The following is a 17574-nucleotide window of genomic DNA, read 5'->3' as shown; positions in this document are numbered from 1 at the left end:
AAAAAAACTCTGGGGCTTATTTACTCAAAAAGTCTTATTCTGTTTTTGTAACAGATAGATAGATAGATAGATAGATAGATAGATAGATAGATAGATAGATAGATAGATAGATAGATATATAGATATAGATATAGATATAGATATAGATATAGATATCACTACTGGATAATGGTTTGAAAAAAAACAATCTTGCATCGAAAACAGTAGTTCTGATCTGATTGGTGTTTACCTTTTTATGAACTGAAAACAAAAAGTAGACATCAGAGATTCTAAATTGCGCATTATATCATTTATTCTCCAGGGGCAGTAAAAGCATTTGTTTTATTTTTGTCTGACTGCTGTGCACGTTACAAAGAATAGCACTGAAGCTTGGCTACTTACTTTTTTTAAACTATTCATTTTATACTTCTCAGACAGATTTTTCCCTGGGGTGAAACAAAGGTTAACTGAAATTTCCTCTGTTGTGTACCTGAACGAATCAGCAGTTTGAGAAGGAAATCCCATTGATGGGCAAAGAGAGTGACAGGCTCTATTTAAAGAATTCCCCCGACTGTGTGGTAGACCAACCATGCCATAAATTTAACTGTTCCTGTGGTCCCCACACTTGTACCTACTAAAAGAGAGAGAGATTACTTTGTTCTTCAAATGTTATATCAAGTTTTGAAAATAACAACTATTGATATGTGTGTAAACATTACTACCTGTTTACAAAACCTAAATTATCAAGAGCTTCATATTTTGAAAATGAAAAATAAATGAAAACAAAGCAAAGAATGTCTATAGTTATTGCCTTGATATATTTTTCATTTTGCAAGTTGTGACACATTTCTAAGGTGCAGCATTTTACAAATATGTGTATATTTAGTAGCAACAGTTAGGGATATACTACCATTCTTTCATTTAATATTTCCTGCAGAGATAATAAATTGAAATGGAATCTTAGTTTACTATAAATTATCATAATACATAGAGGAATATGTAGTGAAAATGCACTTATTTGAACATTTAGTAAGCTTTTAAAAAATGCACAAAGGCTGCTTGGTATATATGTCTTCATTTGGATTAAATTATAATTCATGTATGTTTGGATTAAGTAATATTATTTTCTGAATAGAGATTAAATTCTAACCTCCCTCTGTTATAGCCCTCAAAAATATACTCATCAGGCAGCATAAGGTTGTTTTTTAAAAATGTTCCCTATTGTAATTAGTAGCTGTTCTATCAATATTAAATTAACACTTGAAATGAATGTTCTGTTTCATTTCAAATTTTTAACTTAAGTGATCTTTTGCATGGATTTTTTAAGACTGCAATAAAAATAGCAAGACACAATAACCCTACTTAAAGTAGAATTTGTCATTAACATTTTAAAGAATTTGCAAAATCTTCTATACTATGGTTTCTAACATGAGATTTTCAGAAATATGTGGTTCTTACAGTAAAGATATGATTAAATGGGCCTTTCCTGAAACTACTTAAATCCTTGGTAGGAAATTTATGGCGCTCTTCAGTTATTTTTTTAAACAAGATATTAACAAAGAATCCATTCCATCTATAGATTAACTCTTTTATGGTTAATCAAATTCTTATGAGTTAAAGGGAGCTTTGAATACTATTAAAAGAGAAATTAATGTCAGAAGTTACCAGTTGGGAATGATAACTATCAGCGGTGGTTTTTATAGTATTTACCCTTGATCTGCATCTTCATACTAAATTTTTTTAAAAATGATGGATTTACTATGTTGGATAAAAAGTTGACCTTGAAACAGAATGCAGTAGAAAAAAATTACAGAAGAAAACTTTCAGTTCTTTTTCCTGATCCCACCTTCCTCTTGTAACCCCAGACTCAAATCACTTTCTTTTATGGTCCTCACAGATTTGCATATAAAAATATACAGATTACAAAATTGTATTCTATACTGTTCTGAATCTAGATATACTTTTAGTACAAAATACTGTTTTATTTGAATTCCACGTAAGTTCAGAAAGAGCCAGATATTGTCCTTTTAGGGGGGAAAAACTACCAAGCAAATCCATAAAGATCTTCAGTTTTTAATTAGCTATATCTTTGTTAAAATTCTAATATGCCATAAAGAAGAATTGGTTAGATTGATCTAATATGCCTTAAAGAAGAATTGGTTAGATTGATTAATTAATGTTGTTATAGAAAACCATATTATTTTATTCCAGAATAATTACCATCCTCTGGTTTCTTTTAGCTGCTTAGTAGATATATGTGAAACAAATATTGTAAAGCAGGCAGGAACCTATCTTTTAAAAACATACTTCAACTTTTACACATAAAAAGCTAAGCTTTCAGAGTTTGCCCAGCTCTTAACTTGTCTGATCTCAGAAAATCAAAACCAGTTTCAGTTTCAACCTGCTAAGGCTAGAAGATGAGATGGGAGACCACCAGCGAATCACTGGATTGTAAGTTAGCCTATGAAGGAAATGGGAAGCCATTTCTATTGCCAAGAAAACTGCATAGCTATGTCCATGAAGTCACAAGGAGTTAAAACTAGGGAGCCCTACATGGCAGGCCAGGGTCCTATTAACAATGCTTTGCATAGACTCAACAGCACAAATCAGAATGCAGTTTTGAGTATGCTTAATAGATTTTACAGTATATCTTAACTAAATCTTTTTTGGCATGTTTCATAACAATAATTATAAAAGCAATTATAAAAATACAAAGTTATCAGACATGGTCCCATCTACTTAAAAATGCCCAAATATTTTTATGCATCTTAATTTCTTAACAACCTGTTTCATTCAAGAACTGATGCAAGATATAATACGGATACTATCTGATAAAATTTGGAGAATATATAACTATAGTATAACAAACAGCATAAACGGAACACAAGACTATTAATAATACAAAATCATTCAGTGTAGTTTGCAATTTTCAGCATTAATTGCAGAATTTAAGCAACTATCCATTATCTCACAAATCATATTTAACATTGACATCATTTTTTTGAATGATTTAATTCAATCATTATGGTATTAGTAGTTTTTATTTTCTATTATATATTATATAAATATAATTGTACTTGGTTATTATTTATACTCTATAATATAATAAAATAGGGTTTTTTAAAAAATGAATGCAGGATAAGTACAGTAGTGCAGTTATTTAAGCCACTGTACAAGCATGTACTCTGGACATGCTATCAATTTTTGGCCAAAAAAGAAAACAGTAATAAAGAAAGCTATTTGAACCAATAATATTTTACTCACTTAAAGTATTTTAACATAATGGATTTTATTTTTACTTTGCAAAATGGATTGGGAGGAAAATTCAGAAATGGTTGCTAGTAAGGTAATGTAAATGTAAAAAATACATGCCAGTAATCTCTTGAGCTTTATAAGATAAGTAGTTTAGTGGATAAAGGGAATACAGTAGATATAATCTTCAGTGTAATCAAATTTAGCAGTGCTTTTGACACAGTTCCACATGACATTCTCATAAATAAACTAGTAAAATTTGATTGTGAATGCTTTAAAGGATAGCGTTTTGGATAGAAATGAACTTAATTGTTTAGAAAACTGGTCTATAAGCTACACAATTAATTCCAGCAAAGATCAAAGAGAGATCTAGAATAAAATACCGGTCATAAAATATGAGATAACTGAATAGCTGTGATGGGAAAGCCATGCTTGATTATAAACAGCATTGTTCATCAATGTAAAACGGCTGGGGGCGGGGGAAGCAAACACCACTGCCCACTCCCTCCATTAATCAGCAAATGTTTGATAGAAGTATGATAGAAGTATAAAATGGAAAGAAATAATAGCTATAGTTCATATCTTCAATTTACAGTTCATGAACAACAATTTACAAGATTTTTGTTTTTATATTCTTAAAGAAAAATGTAAATAAATTGTAGGCCAGTCAGAGAAAAGTTAACTAAGGCACGGCATTTAAAAAGATAAATCAACTTAGTTACATGGCGTATTCCAATACTTTGATAGGAATAATTAGAAATTTAAAATTGTCAAGTAGTTTGTAGATGTAGCTGTGTTTTTAAAAGAAGGAGCAGCCATTTTGGAGCTGATGGCTATGTCTTTGTGGACTGTGCTAGGGACTGCCTAAGAAAAGCTGTGTGGTGGGATAAAAACTACTTTAATCTGAACTTGATTTGAATGTGTTTTAATTAAATTAATATAGCTATTTCCCATGGGGGAAATGGTAAGGCATTTTTTGCCTCATATTCTATAGTGCTAGTACTAATATCACTAATGAAGATGAATGGTGGCAGAGGTAGAATAACAAAGGAAGCTACTTTTTCCACATAGCATATTTTTAATACAAACTCAATCCACTTGTTATTTTAAAACATTATGCAAGTGCCTATTACTTATGTTGGCGATATGCCGCTATTATCTTTGGGATGAATACCAACAATCCTTTGGTACCATTGCTGGGGAGCAACAATAGGCAATATCTACGTTATCTGTAATTTGGCATCTGGTCTGGGAAATAATGACCATTCATATTTGATTACCCATATAGGCTAAATGTGACCCATTTATGAAAATGATTTAAAAATACTAGTGCACAGTGAATCTGTGTGAATAGGAGATCCAAACATGTTACACTATTTTGCACCAATTGTATATGGTTATCAGAGTTCTTTTTAAAACCCTTACATTAACTTTTTAAAGATTTAAACAATTTGGGGATATATAGGAAACTGTTTTCTCTTGTGTTCGTTTCCTTTTAAAGTTTTAAACGGGATATACAGAAGACTGCCTTCAATTGTATGATCCTTCTGTAAAGATCAACTATAGAGGCCCTTTTTGAGTGCCAGTCAAGGGCCTTCTTATTGGTGTTCTCCTGGATGTGAGACTGTTTTCTTTGGCACTATGAAAGAGCATTTTGTACAAGCTTTCAAATATCCTTGAAAATCCATTTGTTCCATCTGCCTTTCTCTAAGAGGGTTTTTATAACACTAATTCCTGAGTCATGGTGTTTCCTTATTATACTAGATTCTTACATTTTTATTCATTCATTATATCTCAACTGGATTCATCTTTTGTTGGATGCTGCTAGTTATTTATGTGTCCCAAAAGGAAATCTATAAAGATTTTAGATAAATATTTATGTTATACTATAAACGATGAAGAACTTCTTATAACTTGAGAACTGCATATTAATCAACCAAGTAAAAGCTAATATTTATCTGGTTGCTTTAATGAGAAATATATTGATTTCTAGCAAATAATTACAATGATTACTTTGAAAGGTTAACTTAAAAAACAAATACAGAATTGACGATAAATATGTCAAATGCGTAGAATAACATATGACATTGTCCTAAATGCCCTTGTTAGAACCATCCAAATGATCATCAATATTCCAGTTTTATTTTTATGTTACAAAATATTTTCAATACCTCTTGAAACTCACTGAACATTCATTGGAAAATTTATTTTATTCTGTCATTAGGATTCTGGGGCAGTGAAGCTTTTGATGCACTGTTAAAACAGAATTTACTGCCTATACAAGTTTCCAAAGCTTCCAAAGACTTTTCAGATCTTGCTCTTTGTATACAGTTCATTAACATTCCTTCATCACTTGTGGTGATAAAAAAGCGTCATTACTAACCTTCTCATGGAAGAATCCCTGAAATCTTCCTATATAAATTAAAATTAAAACATTATATATTGTCTCAAAACACATTGCTTATGATTATTTATTTATTTATTTATTTGATTTGTCAGTCACTTACAAAATAATAGATATAAGTATAAACATGAGTAAGAATACAGAAAATAAGTACGATTAAATGGGGACAATAGGACAAGGACAGGAGGCACGATGGTACACTTATGCATGTCCCTTATGATTATGATTATTATTTATTAATTTGTATGTCACCTACCTCACCAGATTAGATACTGTGCAGATAAAATAGATAAGATCTAAAAAAGTTTTGTGAAATTTTGGAAATTTGGAAATTTTGTAATTTACTTTCATTAACTTTCTACTAATAAGACGAATCCTATAGTTCCTCAATGCAATTTCAGTTGTTTCCAAATAATTGTTTTGCAGGAGAAGATAGAACAGGATGGACCATCAGTGATAAAGACTTTCAGGTACAATATTGTGTTTTGTCTATTTTGTATTAATGTCTCTTCATTACAAAAAAATAAATCATAAACACTTCTGGGGATCTCGTGTGTTCTCTAAAACCTTATAGAACAGGTGTCCTCAATCCTTAGGACACTACTGAGCCGTGAACTGTTTGAACCCAGGTTGCCTGAAGCAGCGGATGACCCCACCCCTGCACATCCTCTCTTAGGCAAGCAGAAGGCAAGGGCGTGCATGAATGTGTTCCATTTTGTGAGCAGCAGGTGCGCATGCCCACCATTCTCACAAATGGAGCTGTGTGCACACACATGTTTGCCTGCCGCCCATGTGAAAGCATCTCCTTTCCCCTCCCCCCACTCCAGTCCCAAAATGGTTGGGAAACTCTGTTATAGAAGATAAATAATTGTGTTAATTAGAGCTTTACGTAAGGTTTTATTCCTATATGTTCATTTAAATAAAATTGTGCTATACATAGAGGATTCATTTCACCTAGCTGCTCTATATTATCTCTAAACTGTTTTCTGTCCAAGCTGAAACTTCCAAACAGGCTTCCATACATTAGAGCTACATAACATGCTCTATAATAGTACCATTCTTGGATTATTAAGATATGTATCCTATCCAGCATCATAATTGAGCAATTAAATTGAATGTGACCACTTGTTACTTATTACAAGCAGTTAAACTACTTAAAATCCATCTAACCACAATGCCCCTGTCTCCTCAAAATTCATCTTGGGTTTATTTAAACATCTATGCCTCTGTTCTTTCCAGGACTTACATAGCATTGCAATCAGCACAGTGCTGACACCATGTCACAGATCTCTAGATTATAATTTGTGATGGTTTGTTATAAGTGTTACACATCAGAAGGAAGCAAATCCTGGGGGATCCTACAATCCAGATATTATGAAGTCAAGTAGAATTAGCAGAATGCTGTTGCCTGTTAGTGGTCAGTAAGAATGTTATTTTAATATAGCAATTCCAATGTGCAAGTCACAAAATCATTCCAGAAAAATCACAGTGGTCAGTGTTGTTAAGCATCACTGAGAAAATCATAGTTCATTTCTGTAACATCTCTCTCTCTCTCTCTCTCTCTCTCCCTCTCCCTCTCCCTCTCCCTCTCCCTCTCCCTCTCCCCCACTCTCCCCTCTTTCTCCTCCCTCCCTCCCTCACACACACAACCACACACACCTGAGAAAGGGAGACAAGGAAAACAACTTAATGCCTCCAGTAACAAGGCATTAACTGCTTCCTGAACATTCTGTTTCTGTTGCTAAACAAGATAGTTGATAAGTGAGATTGGCCCCATTTTATGTTCTTTTCTGCCATATTTGTTAAGTGAATCACTGCACTTCTTAAGTTAGCAACGTGGTTGCCAAGTGAATCTGGCTTCCCCATTGACTTTGCTTGTCAGAAGGTCACAAAAGCTGATCACATGACCCCAGGGCACTGCAACCGTCATAAATATGAGTCAGTTGCCAAGTGTCAGAAATTTGGGGATGCGGCAATGGTCATAAGTATGAAAAAAGGCATAAATCACTTTTTTCAATGCCATTGTAACTTCGAACAGTTATTAAATGAACTGTTGTAAGTTGAGGAATCTTTCTACGAATTCTTACTAAACATAACAGCATCAAACATCATCTTGACCTTGGAAACTGGTCTTTCATTTCTGTGGCATAAAGTCTGAAGTGTTTGTGAATGAGATGGTCCTCAAAGTCTACTCGCCCCTCAAGAAAATTCTGCTGGGCAATTGAGGAGTCCAAGCATTGAAGCAGGCAGTTTATAACATAAATGTCATAGCAAATGCAGTGCAATGATGGAAAATAAATATATTTGCTGCTAACAAATGCTTCTCTAATGTATGTGTTGTTGATTTACTATGAGATTTATGCTGCCTGACCTTGTCATAAATTGACTTGTTTCTGTGCTTGGAATTCTCAGAAAAGATACTTTCTGAATTTCTTGTGGTCAGAGAAGGGAGTTCAAAAGTGATATTGTAATGTCTTTTTAAGAGACTTCTGCTATTTATTCCTTAGCAAAAACTAGAGCTTTGACAGAATGGTCAGCCCTTTCATCTGGTACGTTCTCCAGAACATTGAGGAATTATTTGGCTGTAGTCACTCCTGAGGATATTCTCAACTGATCTTTCATTCCTGCATAGAGGGACTGCTATAGAGATTCCTGTTTTCTTCAGGAATTGATCCATCCCTAGCCTCCAAAGTTAGTTCTCCAATGATTGGTCCTGATCCCATTCATTTATTCAAATTTCTAAACTGCTTCCCAGACAATTAGGTCTCAACACTTATTAAAATATAATGACAAAGCAGAAAATGTAAGAAGTGTGAAATATATTAATTAAAAGGAGCAATAGAGTCAAATTAAAACAAAACCATCAAATGGTATTCATGAATTTCAGGACATAAAACCTACATTGATAGGCTCCACTACAGAGAGCACCAAATCACAAGCACCTGTAAGATGATTCATGGCCAGTCTTGGCAAAGGTATTCATGAGTATGTCTGAGAACACTCCTTCAAGTTAAAGTGGAACTACCATACTAAACTCCCAACTCATGGAAATGGTCCAGAACACCTTGGCAGATGATATAAAATATCTCAGAAAGATCAAGCCGAATCAATGAAGTTGGCTTCCCTTTGCCTGTTACAGAAAGTAATCTATCAGCCGTTTGCTGATTCTATTCCCAGATTAAGGTCTGAATACAGATTGAAAGAATAATGTCTACACAAGAAGTCAGTACATTACTAATGTTTTATACCTGTTGCAAAGTCTGAGACATCTGCCGCCATTTCTAATCAATTTGGACAAGCCAGGCAAGCCAACCAAGCTGCATTATACTGTAAAGGTAAGCGGTGCAAAATCTGCTTAACCCCCATCCCCCACAAAATAAAATAATTAGATAAAATAAAATAAGGAACTCTTGCAAACTGTGACTTCTGTATTCTTTCCAACCACTTAACTATCAACTCTCTTCTGAGTCATACGACCAGGAGGGAGGAGCTTAAAAATAAAGCAGTTGGCAGCATACACAACTACTACTCCCATAGGGATTCAGTGGGGGATTTTGTTGTCTTTTTCCCACTCTCTCCTTAGCTCCAGCAGATCCTGTCCATATCCAAACTCTTTTATTTTGCTAGTTTCTCCTAGAACATTATATTTAGTCTAGCCTATCTTCACAGAATTATCATGCAGACAGACAGGAACCCAATTCCTGTTACATAATTTCTCTCTCACTGTTCATGGTAAAAGGCCAGTGTGAACTGGACTGTAACCATAAGGTTGGATTCTAGTATTCATCACTTTAGGGAACCAGGCTGAAGTTGAATTTTTCAATCTCCTTTTTTCCTTGTCAGCTGTGTTCCTTAAAAAAAAATCACTCCATCGATGATCAAGGAAGTAGTCTACATAATAGCATGAGTAGCTATTAACAGATTTATTGTTTTCCTTAATCACCACATAAAGATTAGAAAAAATACTTTCATATAAGAATTCAAACAGTGGCATGGGTTGTGGCAATGTAAGCTGAGAGAGGTGGGAAGAAGGCAGCAAAGGTGATGGAGGAATGTTCTGCTTCATTACAGGTGAATTTTCTTGCAGATTTCTCACACACACACACACACACACACACACACACACACACACACACACACACACACACGCTATTGCTCACTCCACTTAGGAGTTCTGCTTGACTTGGTCCTGCAGAGAACTGAATGGCAGAATGTCTAGAATAAACTAACATCTGCCCAAATGTAGCAACTGCCTTTTTTTTCTAGCTTCCAATCATGGTTTCATTTCTTTCCTTTAAAAAAAGATCATAGCTGGTAAGGTTTCTTAGGGAGAATTTATTATTTATGTGGGTGATGCAGAATAGTCAATGGCAGTAAATGGGCACCTACTGGCTTTCTAATGCAAAAGGCTATAGTTGATAGTGACCATGTTATTTAATTAGAGGAGCACAAACTGAGCCAGGTATTAGGGCTTAAAACTAAAGGTCAAGGAGCTGTGTGCACAGATGTAAAATGCAGATGGTGTGTAATAAGAAATTGGAGTATTGACTTAAACCATGGACTATCAGAAATATTTGGAACTAAAATATAGCAGTAAATGGAAATATAGAATAATACTTTTGTTTCTTGAGAAAAGTCATCCTCAAGCTTTTTATATTTGGAAAAAGAAATACTTGATTTTTCCCCCCCCTAAAGTCATTAGTCTAGCTTTCAATTTTCAGTTTTATTTGAATAGCAAGGTATATTGACCAACTTGTAAATTTCTGATCTATTTCTGATCAAGGATATTTTTTTGTTGGCAATTCAGTGGATGCTTCTTCATGGCACTTTATGTATGCAATTTAATAAGGTCATCATTCATTGATAGATTGATTATTCCCTCAATTAAATGTATTTTGCAAAAGATGCCATTATTTTCCAATATTGTCAATAATATTGATTAAAAGTTTTAGGAAAAAAGTAACTTCTAAAAACTACTTTGAAAAGGGCTTAATACAGTCCTGCAAAAATATTTATATGATACTTATTTACAGATAGGAAGCCTATCTTGACTCTAGAGGGTGTATAAATATACTATAAAAATAAACATCTTTCTTTTAAAAATTCAATATCTTAGGCTTGATTGTTATAAAAGCTTAGGGTGGCAGAACATTAAGCTTTCAACTTCTAATAAAAATCCTTTTGTTTCCTCAGGCACAGATTGGTAATTATGTTTCAGTGCGACATAACAACAGATACTACACAACGGACAAAAACGTCACTTGCAGAAATTGTGATAAACGAGGTCATTTATCAAAAAATTGTCCTGCCCCAAAGGTAAATGTAGTATTTCAATTTGTTTTATTACTAACTGAGACTTTCAGACTTTAAAGCGCTGAAATAATTTTACTGGCTGGCGTTTTGAGAAAGAGAGAGAGAGAGAAAAAAAAAAAAGCAATTTCCATGCTCTCAACTGCACTGGCAGTTTAGACCCAAGGAACATTACCTGCTAATTTCTTTGCATTGTGGATCCTATCCTAGAGATTAATCAGAAGGTGTTAGGAGCGTGATTCCCTTGCAAGAGAGGAGATGGAGTAGTTGAAGTTGGTGCTTTCTTCAGTGGCTCTCAGCAATATAATCCAATCAAGAGAGACCCAGTGGCCCATGCTGAGGATTACCACCTGCTCGCTGAAGATTTCTTTTCTCTTTCCCCCACTTTAGTGAATGAGTGGACAGAACAATAGGGCTTGTGAGAAAGTGAGATACAGGCATGCGTCCTATAATTAGTCCCCACTCTGCCCTCATTGAGGAAGCAAATGATAAAACACAGCTTTTACACCTTGTACTGTGTACACCTTGCACATATTTTCTATTTCTATCCGCATGCCTAGAAGAATAGGGAAAAACGTCCACTGAGCTGATGAGACAATTCCTCCTACAGAATCCATAGTATTGTGCATAGTGTGGGCAACCCAGTGCTAATAATTTTTTATCAGGGTAATAGCAAAGACATACGTGTTTAAATATCTCCAGGATAGATTTAACCAGTATGTATACATTTTATTAGTTGTATGCTCATGGGCTGAAAGATGATGGTAGAAACAGAACTGTAAAATTTCACTATGAGTACAAAACACTAATATCATTAATACCACGAGACATTTAAAGAACAAAAAAATTAAACAATGTGGCAAATTGAGTGGTGAGCAAAAGTATATAGAGCATTGCAGAATGATAAGACAATGCATTGGCATAATCAGTTATTGGGAGCTTTCCTGATTGGTATTAGATACAAATTCATGTGTTCTTGTCACAGAAAGACATTTCAAAACAGGTTAGTAGAAATGAAAACATCTCTCTTTGAAGCATTACAGCAGTTGGGATCCTTGGCAAGGATGGTGCCTGACCTCACTGCTTTGAAAGGTGGCCCTGCTATATCTGTGGGTGTGAGCAGGTTCTACCAGTGCACTTCACTAGCAGTTCCAGTGGAAGTGTTATCTCTATATCCATACATATGTGTCATCTGGGGCCAGCTTTCAAAGCTTTGGCATAAGGTTTGCAAAGGACACGGCTGCTTTAATGTTTTCAAGAAAGGTGCTCCAATCACAGCAATGCACTTTGTAAACCGCTTCTTTCAAGTGCTTTCTACAGTACTGTTATCTAAATCTTAAGTAATAGCTGGGGGATTCTGGTAGTTGAATTCCATGTATGTTAAATTGGCCCAGTCTGGGGAACACTGGTCTAAGAAACTACTTTTTTTTTCAAGCAGATTGGTCTTGTTGGTGGAATTTTGGGAAGGACCCCTTGTGCTTAGCAGTACTGTAGATGATTTTATTCATTAGCTACTGGTTGTTTACCTTCTGCTCTTTATTTATTGTACTGCGGTTTCATTTTTCCTTATGTTTTAATTATTAATTGAGGGCTTCCTTGTGTAGGCAATGCATGAATTTATGAAATAGTACAGTAGGTCTTAAGCGAAGGACTTAGAAATTCTCTGTGAATATAAATGGGAGTGCCTTGTTTATTTTACTTAATTTAAATTCCTCTGGTTCTATAAAGGTTTGATCACTTTTGTTTCTTTGTGTTTATTTTGCAGAAAATTCCACCCTGTTGTCTTTGTGCAGAGAGAGGTCACCTACAAAACAGCTGTCCAGTACGATTTTGTTTAAATTGTTGTTTGCCAGGACACTGCTCTAGAGAGTGCCCTGAGAGAATGTACTGGAAAAAACATTGCAACCGCTGTGATATGAGAGGTCATTATGCAGATGTGAGTACATTGTTAACAGAAACTACCCAGTGATTATTTTTTTCTCTTTCTTTTCCCCCCAGAATGACTTGTACGTATAATCTGCATTCCTGTTTATCCATTGCTGGTCACTTAGCATAGATTTGTCTGAAGACAAGGTTTAGATGTACAAAATTAATATTTTCTGCATCATAAATATATATAAAAATAATAAAAAAGAATGCAAAAATAGAAATACAAAAGCACTACCAATAAGTACTAGAGTGCTAAATTGTTGTTTATATAATATTTTTATTTCTGAAATGCATTCATTTCTATGACATAGCACACTCCATAATTCATTAAATGAAGTTTAGATCTGGTGTTTTATTTTTGTTATTAACAGAAATGATTTAAAATTATATAAAATTTACAGACAAGCTTATCCTTTATGAATACATTAGAAATGCAGTTTGCCTTTTCTTGCATATTAATAACTATAGAAAAACTTGCAAAAACACAATATATGCATTATATTTTAAAATGTATATTGATTATAGATTTAATATAGAGGCTAAGAGAGTAAATTTCACTATGAAAACATAATGGCACACATCCCATTTCATTCTTCCCAATAGGAATGACGGTAGCATTCTTTAAGCAGTTGTTTTACGGATTATTAAGTATATATGATTTAAAACATTCAGAATGCAATAATAATAAAGCTGATAAAAAAATAATCTAATTATTATTTTCATTTTTTCCTGGGGTCCAAATTGTTTAGTTTTGCATGGCATATAATTACATTATTCCAACAGATCTCTGACCAGAAACAAATAATGCTGAGGAAGTTAATAGATGCCATTTATTTACATATCTCATCAAAATTCATAGCAAAAGTTGGTTGCCATGTGATATTCATCAGCCAGACCTTTGTGGCACAGATTTGCCAGATAAAGAGCTTGCATATTCTCTTCTAAAAACGATGGGCTAAGAAAAGCTGATTAGGCACATTGTGTATGTATGTATATGTGTTTTCATAGTCTCAGTTTGTAATGTTTTTTTCTTATAATAATAACTGAGAAGGTTAGCTGCTGTTCACGGTACTGATGTTCAGTCGTTTATCTCTGGAAATTTAGCTACGTATATGCATTTTTCAAGTCTGTCTTTATATTGGAGATTCCAAAACATTTCCTTTAAAATACAGAGGGGTATATAGTCTTTTGTATTCCTATGTTCAAATTAATTTCTTTTTCAGTTTCTGTGATGAAGTATGAAAAGTTAACATATATAAGTTTGATTAAAGGGAATGTGAATGTTGGTTTTTACAAACATGAAATTGGTGAATGTTGATTTTTGCAAACATGAAATTGACTTTTTTTTTACTACGTTTGCTTTGGAAGGGATGGTACATTGTAAAGATTTCCTAATATAGGAAAATAGTAAAACGATGTTAGTTCTTGTGAAGATAGCTATAAAAACTGATAGTTCAATGCAAATTAGAACATAATTTTAAAATGCTGTTTTTCATTTGTCCCTTTCATTAAAAATGAACCCTTCTCTGATTTTCTCTCATTTTCATTATGCCACTTAGGCATCCTTGAATAGCTTTTCTTTAGCTTGTGCATTATACTGTAGTTACTCATGGAAGTCCCTTCCGCTATCATATATGATTGCAACACCTGTCCTTTGAAATAGCATTCTCTCCAAGATTCATATGGTACCCACTCTATAGATATTCCAAAAATCCTTGACAATCTGGCTTTGTTTCTAGGCTGGAGTGAATTGGTGTCAAACTCTCTTGGTTTTCTTTTTCTGGTGTGTTGGATTTGTTTTTCAAGACATTTTTTCCTTTTCCTTTTTATTGCTTTCTAGTTTTAAAATGTACGCTGCTTGGAGGCATCTGTGATTTGAGTGGTTATAAATCCAATAATATTAAATAAACCAATTGGTTGGCTAATCGGTATATGTGTGAAAAAAATCCCATACTTTTTATCAAGCAAATTACCTTATCTGTAAATAAGATGCACTTAGACTGATAAGACTTGTTCCCAACTTGTAATAATTGTGATGATAGTACCCTAGCCCCTTCCAGCCATCTGGTATTTTACCTAATATTTCTTTATAATATTTAATTCATATGACTTTATGAATGAATAAGACCTCCCTCATTCAGCAGATGTAGATGCACTATCAACTTTAGTGACAATCTTATATCTTCAATTTGCTTTCAAGTTTACTGTTTCTTCCCCCCTTCATTTAAATCCTTTTTTATTATTAGCATTTTTTTCAAACTCAAATACTGTAATATTGTTTTCTTTTCGCATCCTATGTAATTTAGATTTTTTTCAGAATTTCTGTCCATCTTTTCCAATTAGGAAAATCTTAGGTATTACTGCTTTATTAAAAACTACCTACTTACTGTTCTACTAAAATTTACTTTCTTGAAATCTAAATTATGTATTTACTGATATGCTCAGATATAGTTTTCCATAAAATCAAGAACTCCAGTGCTGCCTGGTCATTATTTCCATATCATTAACAAAAATGCTTTTCATTGGTTAGAATCACGTCAAGGAGAGTTGATCCCCTTGTGCCTTCTTTCAGCTACTGATGGAGAAAGCTGTTAGCCAGGCCAGTCAAAATTTCCTAGTGAGACCAGTCTTGGCAGAGATTGCTTTCTAACAGATGTCAGTGCAATTAAAAATCCCTTCACACCTCTCTAAAAGATCTGTAGTTTCCTTTTTTTAAAAAGCACACAATCCACACCTACTTTGTTGGCTGATAGTAATAGACATCAACCATTATTTTGTCCGTTCCTCCACTTACTTTAATTTGGATTTACCAGTGGCCTTCTCAGTTTTCCTACTTTTCTAAACATGTAATTTAAGTAAACATTGTAGTTCATCTTTTGCTTTCCCCCTCCCCCTTTCTGTTTATTTTGAACAAGTTTCATTCTTCACTGCCAAACTAATGCTAATTATGGGATCAAAATTCAAATTTTATTTGTGTAGTATTTAGGCCATAACAAACCAATTATGAGTCATCTCATAATGTCTTGTATTCATCCGATTATATTTATCCTCTTGCATTAAAAGTTACAATTTTTATTCCTATATTTTCAATAGGAATTTGCCAGTTTCTTCCTTGATTTTTAAATTAGTTTTACTAGTTTTTTTCCAGCAACATATAAATTGTGTCTTTGCATCTCAGTTTTGCCACCAACTTGTTCATGATTCAGTTTAAAGCCGAATCCTCCTAATCAAACTCAGCATCCTTTCTGGAAAATTATTTTAAACTATGCATGCAAAATTCATTCAAACACTATTTTTAATTCTTCCCCAAACTTGTTTTTAAAACAACATGATATTTGAAAGCATGCATTATAAGAATATAACAGGATAAAAATGGAAAAATATATATGAAATGAATGATAGAATTTCCAGGGAGTAATACATAGGAAATGATTGAAAATGCATTTTTTCTGGCAGTGTATATTTCCTTCTTAATATTTATAAACATATTTATTTGAGAACAAAATCCATTATTTCAGTAACATTTGCAAAAAAAATAGTCTTGCAGCATTCCATAGTGTTTAATGCATTGTTAATTGTTGATGAAATATTACTTGTCTGAAAATAAACATAATGAAATCTTAAGATTTAATAGAGTCTGTATAACAAATTTTCTAAAAAATCAGATGCATTCAGCATTCCAAACATTTCAGATATATTTATCTTCTGTTTTAAGATTTTCCTGCTCAAAATATTGTAATATTTTCACCATGTGGCTTGGATAAAAAAGTGATTTTATACCCACAAAAGGACTGTTCTACTTAGCTGAGGAGTGCAAGTTGGGAAAAGTGAGCCTAGAAATAGAAAGGATCTTCCATGCATGCAACATCTTTTACAGAATTCTTCACATGCTCTTTCACAAGATGCTATTAGTTTCCTAGGCTTTCTCTGGATTCATATTCTAATACAAACTCCATAACTTTGTGGGGTTACATTGAGAAGAAGGTTCCTTGAGCACTGATAAAATAACAGTGCAAATATAATTTATGCTTCATCTTATGGTTATTTGGATCTTTTGCTTAGATGTTTGTAGCTGTCGCTGCCTGATTTATATTACTTAGCTGGGTAATTTTCTGAATCTGTTCTGTTTGCTTTATAATTAGCTCCTAAGCACTGTATTTGAATTTTGCAGAATTGGGCATCAATATAATTCTGGGATCCCCAACATGGTTCCTGAAATACTCTTGCCAATGTGCCAACATAATCCTTTATTCCCTTGACTCCTCTTCCTGCTTGACTTTAGTTCTTTTCCTATGAGAAACTGCAAAGCAAAGTGCCAGACTCTCCTTATTTCCCAAAATTCCTCGATGTCCCAAATAAGCCCATAAACTTTTGAGACAATAAAAATGGTTGACAGGTATGTTCACCTGCCCAGAGAGGAAACAAATGTAAGCAAAAGGAGTGGGAAGGACAAGTAAGCTTTCCCATAAATCTGGTAAGTAGTTACAGTTCTGTAATATTTTCTGAAAGGACAACCCCATCCAAATCTATTTTACCAGAGCAATCACAACATGTTTCAACAATCCTGATGTGCTTATCAGCCCCCGAGGATTGGAGAGCCTTATTACAATCTAATATGCAAATATTAGTGGAATTGAAGTTGATATAGGCAAATGGAAATTTCTATTGTGGGCAATCAGAACCTCTATGGGATCCTTCTA

At 33.7% G+C, this 17574-nt stretch overlaps 1 protein-coding gene across 1 annotated transcript in view; it reads left to right on the top strand.

Moving 5' to 3' along the window:
• ZCCHC7 (zinc finger CCHC-type containing 7) overlaps positions 1 to 17574 on the top strand; it is a 132446-nt gene that overhangs the window by 66859 nt on the left and 48013 nt on the right. Inside the window, exons 3-5 of the mRNA XM_026712626.2 lie at positions 6062 to 6105; positions 10829 to 10951; positions 12711 to 12881. Coding sequence (XP_026568411.1) covers positions 6062 to 6105; positions 10829 to 10951; positions 12711 to 12881 — 338 coding nt within the window. The remainder of the gene's footprint in view (positions 1 to 6061; positions 6106 to 10828; positions 10952 to 12710; positions 12882 to 17574) is intronic.

This window comes from Pseudonaja textilis, chromosome 2 (assembly GCF_049901715.1).
Source record: "Pseudonaja textilis isolate UNSWEBS1 chromosome 2, rPseTex1.2, whole genome shotgun sequence".
Taxonomy (NCBI): Eukaryota; Metazoa; Chordata; class Lepidosauria; order Squamata; family Elapidae; genus Pseudonaja; species Pseudonaja textilis.
This window is presented reverse-complemented; position numbering and strand designations above follow the sequence as displayed.